The sequence below is a fragment of the Chaetodon trifascialis genome, chromosome 14 (genome assembly GCF_039877785.1).
Source record: "Chaetodon trifascialis isolate fChaTrf1 chromosome 14, fChaTrf1.hap1, whole genome shotgun sequence".
NCBI lineage: Eukaryota > Metazoa > Chordata > Actinopteri > Chaetodontiformes > Chaetodontidae > Chaetodon > Chaetodon trifascialis.
Genome location: NC_092069.1, coordinates 23,625,514 through 23,633,474, shown reverse-complemented (window position 1 = coordinate 23,633,474; position 7,961 = coordinate 23,625,514). Strand labels below are relative to the sequence as shown.

At 45.1% G+C, this 7,961-nt stretch overlaps 3 protein-coding genes across 3 annotated transcripts in view; all 3 read right to left on the bottom strand.

Moving 5' to 3' along the window:
- dctn1b (dynactin 1b) overlaps positions 1–7,961 on the bottom strand; it is a 186,280-nt gene that overhangs the window by 94,049 nt on the left and 84,270 nt on the right. The window lies entirely within an intron of this gene.
- mrps26 (mitochondrial ribosomal protein S26) lies at positions 897–2,904 on the bottom strand. The gene is made up of 4 exons (XM_070979514.1): positions 2,523–2,904; positions 1,894–2,040; positions 1,676–1,799; positions 897–1,513 (listed from the first exon to the last, which is right to left on the bottom strand). The coding sequence occupies exons 1-4, from the start codon at positions 2,741–2,743 to the stop codon at positions 1,382–1,384; spliced, it is 624 nt and encodes a 207-aa protein (XP_070835615.1). The 5' UTR covers positions 2,744–2,904; the 3' UTR covers positions 897–1,381.
- Positions 4,168–7,394, bottom strand: neff2 (neuronal intermediate filament family member 2). The gene is made up of 3 exons (XM_070979395.1): positions 6,244–7,394; positions 5,495–5,619; positions 4,168–5,322 (listed from the first exon to the last, which is right to left on the bottom strand). Exons 1-3 carry the CDS (start codon positions 7,249–7,251, stop codon positions 5,262–5,264), a joined length of 1,194 nt encoding a protein of 397 aa, XP_070835496.1. The 5' UTR covers positions 7,252–7,394; the 3' UTR covers positions 4,168–5,261.

Genomic DNA, 7,961 nt, shown 5'->3' with positions numbered 1-7,961 from the left:
ACTCAGTGTTTGTGTGATGTTTGTTGATGTGACACAAACACTGTGGAGGTAAACATTTAAGTCCCAGTTCACACTAATGCCGCTGCCTGACTTCCTCACCTCTGATCATCATCATCATCATCATCATCATACTGTCAACCTGCACGCCCGGCCTGACGGAAGAGGATTACACTGGTTCAGCTGCACGTTGTCAAACATGAGCCGCTTTAAGTCCTGTTTGTCAGTAAATGCCGACAGTGAGCAGAGCTGCACACGGCGCCTCCTGCAGGGCGGCGGCATCAAGTGCAGGAACAAAGGATGTGAAGACTCCTCTCATGAGACAGAAATGTATATGTGTCTATTTAAAGTCTCCACTTCTATCCCATTGTTGTTTCCAAAGCCACTGGTTCCCATCCTCATGGTCCAGACCCCCACTAGGGGTCACCAACACTTCACAGGGGGTTGCGTGCCTTTGATGATATTAAGGCAAGTGAGAAAAGTGTTTTTAAAACTATGCAGCCGGCCCGTGTCTCAGAGTGTTGTCTCATTTCTGTGAAGAAAACTAATGAAATTGTGATGTTTAAAGTTTAGAATATTATTTAAGAGTTAAACTCTCTGCTAAACAGCCAGTTAAAACCACCAAAGCGCTAAGAGAACAACGGCCAAACAAGAAAATCTGTCCAAAAAAGAATCCTATCAAGTGTGTGTGATGGTTAAAAATCAAAAACATAATAAAGAATTGTATAAAAAGTTTCAAAAAATATCAGGAAAACTAAACTCAAGATTAACAGGAAATAATCTGACTACAAACTCCCACAAACCAGCTGACACACTGTGAACGCGGTGCGTTCAGGGTGCCAGAGGAAATTTCCCACTTCTCCTCGAACAGTAGGGCAACTTTACTCAAGACAGAATCTGTGTGTTGTCTGACACGTTTCTACTTCATGTTAAATGTTTAAAAACACGTGTCGGATGTCATCACCGCGTCCTGAAGCTCATCCACCAGGATGTTTTTATAATCACTTTAACGTTACATCAATTAAAAAGCTGATTCAGTAGAAGCTCCAATAAACACATATTTACTTGACATACATGAGAAGACAGTGACGATGAAGAGGAGGGAATAACATGAAGAATAAGGCGGCGCCCGTCACATATCCAGAAACAGACAGACACACGGCCTCACTCTGAGCTCCAGCTCATACTTTCCTGATGTAGTTATCTGCTGATAATCACATATTGTCAGTTGGACAGGTGCGATAGGGGTCTCACACTGAATGCTCTTCACTGTTCATGTTTTGTGAAGCAGACTGAGCTCGGATCACAGTCCTGACCACGACAGAGTGGCGTTCGTCTGTTTGTTTATCGTCTGCGACGGACGCGTCAGGCTCAGTCCGGTGCTTCACTGCAGCATTGTCTGTTTAACAACCCTCCCTTGTTTGTCGATGGCAAAGTTGTAATTCTTTGGATTGTCCAGAGCTTCTTCTATACGTTCATCCAAGTTCTCCAGTGTGATGAAGTTCTTCGCATCCTCCTGTAAGAGTAAAAGTCAAAGAAAGCCAGAGGTTAAATTTGGATTATCAGTGTTTAGGATTAGAAGCAAGGTGCTACTTCATGCCTTTTCTTTGAGTTGCAGAAAAATATCAGTCTGTAGGGAGAAAACAAAGAGAATAAACAAAGATTGAGGAAATCGCACCTGCAGCTGCAGAATTTCCATCTCTTTCTCTTTGAGGAGTTCCTCCTCCTTCTGTTGACGCTGAATGGCAGCTTCTACCTGCTTGTGCTCGGCCTCCTCCTTTTCCTTCTGGATCCTCTGGATCCTGAGAGACACGGAGGAGAAGGTGAGCGATCCCGCTTAGGACAAAATCCAAAGTATTTTTATTCTTCGTGTGGTCATTTTGAGCTTTGTCTCACCTGAGTTTGAGCAAGCGGAGGTTCTCCTGGTTGTTCCAGGCCATGAGGGCGCTGTGCTCCTCCGCCTCCTGCCTCGCCCGCTCCTCTGCCAGGGAGCCCGTCTCCTCCTCGTACTTCTTTCGAAGCACCTCCTCCTTAAACTCCAGGCTGGCAAACACAAAGGAAAAAAACAGGCGAATTCCTCATTTCAGGTGTTTAACTTCAGTCAGTTGGACACCTGTAGATACATGTAATCTAAAGTAATGATCAGCAGCATCAGAGAAAAGTCATATTAGAATTTCATTTTTTGATTACTTCAATTTTTTACCATTTTTATTAATCTGCTAACAATGTTTTAAATCATTTGCTATTTGTTTGGTCTTTTAACTGTCAGGAAATAGTGAAAAATGTTCGTCACAAATTCCCAGAGCCCAAATTGAAATATTCAAAGTGTGATAGTTTTGGTTAGATAGATTAATAATCCAAAATGTAGATATTTGGTTATCATCTTAAGAATTTTAAACAAAACAGCATTAGTAAAGCTACAGCCATTGAATTCTTGGTATTTTTGCAGAACATACTGGATATTTTCCTGTCAATTGATTGCCGATTAAAATACTCTCATTTAAACACTGTGGACCTGAACGTACCGGAGCGCCCTCATGATCAGGCGGTACTCCTCGTATCGCTCCTTGAGGACGACCATCTCCACCGGGTCGACCCGAGGAGGCACTTTGATTCGCCCCTCTTTGGACTTGGCGACCGTGTCGGTGCGGGACTTTCTGCCCCGGACAGCCTCCACGAGCACGGCCCTCCTGGGTGCGAGGAGCCGGGCCGCCTGCACAGCCCTCCCGCCGATTACTTGGAACATGTCGGCGTCGAAATATGGTAACAGTGCAGATTCTTACTCGTTCAATGTGACGGCTAATCACAACATTCGGGTGGGAAACCTGCGCTGTGAGTTAACATTGACACAGAAACGTTACAGCTAAATGGCGGCGGCCATTTTGGTGTCCTCTGACCGGAGGAAGTAATTACCAAAGTAGCTAAGACGTCGTTTAAACTGTACCGCCATCTGTAGGTAGCAGTCTGTGTTTCTCACGGATGCTTTTTAAGACAGTTTTCGTCGTCTACGACTGTCCTACATCAATATAGCCGTGATTTAACGGCCCGTCAGTAAGCTAACTCAAGCTACGGACTGCTAGCGAGCTAACAAGCTAGTTAGCTAAACAAGCTAGACAGCTAACTGAGAGGTTGTCACACATTTTGCGACTAACATGCACCGTGTTGTACATTGTCCTGTTTAAAGCTCGAGTTTATGCTTCTCGTGTATTACCATCAATGTAATTAACAATGATCAATGTAATTAACAATGAATTATAATATATGGGGGTTAAATGTTCTCATACTGCCATTACAGGCCTCATTTTACTGTATGAAAGGGTGCTGAGCAGCAGGGAGATGGAAGCCCCAGATAGTAAGTTATGTAAAAGGGATAAACAAGTAGGAAAATTAAAGTATTTGTATTTGCAGTATGTGAATATATGATATATCCTGGTTGTCATGGCAGGAAAAGTGCAGGTGGAACTAATAACCTGACCAATGATCCATGCCAGTGAGACATGATGGACAATACCTGAACCCTGGACCTGCAAGAACTAAATGGGATGCAGCCATTTGTGATGTCAGTGATCACATCTGTGCTTTTCTGCTGTAGGACATGTCAAATATTTGCCATGAAAAATTTCTATATGGCATTCAGATGGTAAACGATTTGCTGATATTTGATATTTTTCCTTTATCAGGGAACTTTTTCCCAGTTGTTTTTAAAGGTGGAAGGTGTGCCATGACGGCAGAGTTTGCACTTTAATTCTAACTTTTTCCAAAGTTGTTCAGTACAAAAATGTATAATTTTCTTTTGCATTTTTTTGGTTTTTCTTCGGGTTCAGTGGGATGCCTGGTGTCAGCCTGGTGACTGATGATCCTACTGAAGCAAGGCACCAAGACACAACAGCTACAGTCAGCTTGCCAGGAACAAGGAATCATGGGAAATGGTGCGGTGCCGCTGTGTCGTTCCTGTGACAGTAAGAGCTGTAAGTAAGAAGAAATTTAAGGTGCTGGGAAATGAAACGATGCATGTTTTGCTAATGTTAAAGAGTATATCAGATGTAATATCCCTTTAAATATGTAATGAGACATTAGTCTATAAGTGAGGCAACACACAGAGAGATAATTATGTTGTATATGGGTCACAGAGGAGACACAACTTTGAAATGCAAAGGAAAACACGAGATGTGAACTGATTTGCAGGTCAGTTATATGTTTATTCAGCTTGTTGCCGGCTGTTACAGGTACATCGAGCGTAATGGTGCAGACTTTGTATTAGCTTCACGGATGTAACGCACCATGTAGATCACCAGCTGACGAACAACAAGGGGCTCCTGCAGTTATCTTTCAGTTTCATCGTTTAGCTTTGAATGAACTCACGGAACAGAAACAAAATTGAATGCAGATAGGCTGCGAGACATACTGCATGAATATTAAGAGAAACCAGTAACAGTTAGTCTTCCACAGCATTTACATGTCCAGACGGTTATGCAAGAAAAGACACAGCTTCGTTAGAAATTAGCAATTTAAACAACCGGCCAAATAGGAAGACCCAAGCTCACTCTGGTTTTTAAACCAACCTAAACTTGTTGTAGTTGTGTGGATGTAAATGCAGTGGAAGAATAATTAAAAAGGACAAAAATGGGGTTTTAATATAGAGAAAAGAAATTGTTAAGGTTACTGGTTCACTGACTACTACTACAGAACCAGGGGTGCAGGACAATGCGTAATCGATTGGTAGAGCTCCCAGTCAATAATGCTGCAGGCTTCCTGCATCAGTTTAAACACAGATAAAGTCCAAGCATCGGGAGATAAAAGGCATTTTTGTCCTCCTTCACAAACAATTGGTCAAATGTTTGCACAGTGAGGGTTCAGAGGAGTCGAATCGTAACCCCGCTGCTTGGACCTTAACGCGCAACAGAAAGGAACTCAGCCAAAACAATATTGCTGTCCGATATAGCTATGTAACTAATGCAGTGCAGCCACTCTGCATTTTACAGTTTGCCATCATCTTGATGTGTGGTGTCAGAACGTGTGTAGAAGAAGGGGGACTTCTGGTGGTCCTCTTGTTTAGCACAAGGGCGCATCTGTCTTGAGAACGATGAGCTTTGGTTTGCGGTTTGGTTCTGGGAGGAGTAAAGGAAGAAAGACTTTTTTCAGGGGGGAAAGATGACAGAGGGGAGAAAGTCAAAGAAATGAGGGAAGGAGAGGGGTGGTGTTCAGGACGGGGCAGGGATGGTGGAGTGTGAAGAATTCAGGTTTTTTCTGGTGGCTTTTAGGATTTAGTTTAGGGCGGGAAGGGATGGATAAGCCAGTCGAATCTCTTCCCCCTCCAGAAGTTTTCTGAAAAACAAAGGAAATAGATTCTCTTTATGATGTTTTTGTTTGCTTAAAAATATGATTTCTGTTGGTAAAGTGAGATTAAAAATACACTAAACAAGGTGTTTTAAAATATGCCTCAGAGAAAGTCATCACACCATAATTTATGCAGTATTTGTGGAGGAGCAGATCTCACCTGTACGCAGCTATTTCAATGTCAAGGGCCATCTTCACATTGAGAAGGTCTTGGTACTCTCTCAGGTAGCGCGCCATCTCCTGCTTGGCATCAGTGATGTCCCGCTCCAGCTCACTTATCCTCACCTGTGAATGCAAAAAAAAAAAAAAAAAAAGCCAAAAACACAGAAGATAAAACACAGAATCAGGTCGTTTTTGCTTGAAGAGATTTGCTTCATAATGTTTGGAAAGTGGTAAATTAAGAAAGACACTTTATGGAAATCCCTGGTCATTTGTTGGGTGTAGCCATGGCGTTCTTTCTCCTAATTAGACGGTAACCTTGCAGATTTTCACCTCTGCTGCGAGTCTGCCATCATTTCCTGCTGAGCACTACAGTATGGGGAGGGTGTAGCTGCTGCAGAGAATATATTTACATCTTGTAGCAAAATGAATCATGGCTTCCTCCTGCTGTGTCTCTGCTCTCTGCACAGAGTGTTTTCTTTTATTCTGGGTGCTGTCTATTCATATATTTCCATCTTATCTCTGTGCCCAACCTTGACGCCAAGGCCCTTTACACACCATCTTTTCAGCTTTTTCCTCACTTTTCCCTTTGTATCTGTCAGGAGCAGGAAAGCTTTTTAAAAATAGCGTAATAAGAAGAAGCAGAATACCTCTCAAGTCATGGGCAGATAAGCAGACCAGGCACCACGTATTAGTTCACCTACTGGGTAAATAATAAAGCAGAACAGGATCCGACTTTCCCTCATTCACCTGATACTTTGCCACCTCTTTGGCCTGCGTCTCCTCCAGATCCTCCAGTTGCTTATTTAGGGAGTCGATGACGTTCCGGAGAGCTTCGATCTCCGAGGAGCGGGACTGAAGCAGCCTCCGGTACTCCATGGTCTCCTCCCGGATGGCGTGCACGGCCTCGTTGTTTTTGCTGGCCATCTCTGCCACGCTCGCGAACTTGCTCTTGTACCAGTCCTCAGCGGCCTGCATGTTCTTGTTTGCCAGCCGCTCGTACTGCGCCCGGATGTCTCGCAGGGCGGTGGACAGGTCGGGCCGGGACACCTCCACGTCCACGCTGATGTTAGCCACCTGCAGCTGGGCCTGCAGCTCTGCTTGCTCCTCTGCAAAGACTTTCTTCAGGAACACCATCTCATCGCACAGAGAGACCACCGTGGCCTCGGCGTCACAGTTGGAGAGCGTGGCCCTGCTGGCCTCCTCCTTGGCCCTCTGCAGGGCCTCCTCAGCATCCATACGCCGCCTCAGCTCCTCCTCGTAGCGCTCCTTCATCTGCTCATACACATCACGCAGGTAGTCTCTCTCCGCCTCCATCCGCATCTTCTCCCCGTTCTCTGAGTCTATCATGGCCCTCAAACTCCGCGCCTGGCCCTCATACAGCATCTGCAGACGGGACGGGTCGTTCTGCCGCCTCCTCAGCGCCTCCAGCTCGGCCAGCAGGGCTCGGTTCTGCAGCTCCAGGTGCCTCACCTTCTCGATATAGGTGGCGAAGCGGTCATTCAGGTCCATTAGCTGCTCCCTCTCCTGGGAGCGCAGGCCCAGCAGCTCTGTGTTGAGGGAGCTGGCCTGGGCCAGGTCCATCCGCTCAGACCCATCTGGCAGGGAAGAGGAGGCCAGCCTCAGGATCCTCTTCCCAGACGGAGGAGCTCGAGGAGATGAGAAGAGGGAGGAAGACATGGAGGATTTGGTGGTGGAGTGGGAGCCTCTGAAGCTGTCCCAAGGGCGGCGGTAGGAGAGGTAGGAATCGTAGCTCATGATGAATTTTTTGTTGTTTTTGTTTGTTTAAGAAAAGGATATGGATGTTTTTAGTTTCAGAAGGTTTTTTATGTCCCCCTTGTTCTGCACACCATCGGTGAGGATGAGCGAGCGTTTTTGCACTGCACCAGCTCAGTGATGCTGCAGATCCCTGGCTTTTATAGAATGAGGCTGCCCCCCCCCACCACCTCAGAGAAACATCAGTGCTGTCAGCATCCACCAGACCAATAGCAGCCTGCTGCAGTGAGGAGAGAGGAGGTTGGTTTTCAGACTCACTCTCAGCCACGGCAGGTTGATTTGATGTGGTAGAGCCGGATTTCTTTAAATCTGACCTAAAAATGGCTTTGCGATCAGTTATTGCTTTGCATTTGCATGCATATTTTACTGTACTTTATGCCCTCAGTGCACGCTGAGATACATCTCTCAAGCAATAAACACATCCACATTGTTGAAGTGGAAAAAAATGGGGCAGACCTTGTGAAAATGGCTTGAAACAAAGTCTTTCCCACAACCCACTTAGAGAGAATCAATACATAGTGCGTAAAGACAGAGTGAAGGAGCATATGCCTGAAGAGCCAGGCACTGAAAGGTTTTAATGTCATAGAAGACAATCAATTAATTACCGTACAGACTGCTTGGTACTTAAATTGATTGATATGGTTGAAATCTGCCCGCTGTTTTACCTGAATATATGAATGGTTATCGAATAA

What these genes read in the sequence shown, in the direction of transcription:
- mrps26 (XM_070979514.1), bottom strand. Translation starts at nt 2,743, where the DNA reads ATGTTCCAAGTAATCGGCGGGAGGGCTGTGCAGGCGGCCCGGCTCCTC. An exon ending in CTGATCATGAGGGCGCTCCG is followed by an intron (nt 2,041 to 2,522) that starts GTACGTTCAGGT and finishes TGTGTTTGCCAG; the next exon opens with CCTGGAGTTTAAGGAGGAGG. An exon ending in CTCCGCTTGCTCAAACTCAG is followed by an intron (nt 1,800 to 1,893) that starts GTGAGACAAAGC and finishes CGTGTCTCTCAG; the next exon opens with GATCCAGAGGATCCAGAAGG.
- neff2 (XM_070979395.1), bottom strand. Translation starts at nt 7,251, where the DNA reads ATGAGCTACGATTCCTACCTCTCCTACCGCCGCCCTTGGGACAGCTTC. An exon ending in AAGAGGTGGCAAAGTATCAG is followed by an intron (nt 5,620 to 6,243) that starts GTGAATGAGGGA and finishes TTGCATTCACAG; the next exon opens with GTGAGGATAAGTGAGCTGGA. An exon ending in ATTGAAATAGCTGCGTACAG is followed by an intron (nt 5,323 to 5,494) that starts GTGAGATCTGCT and finishes TTTGTTTTTCAG; the next exon opens with AAAACTTCTGGAGGGGGAAG.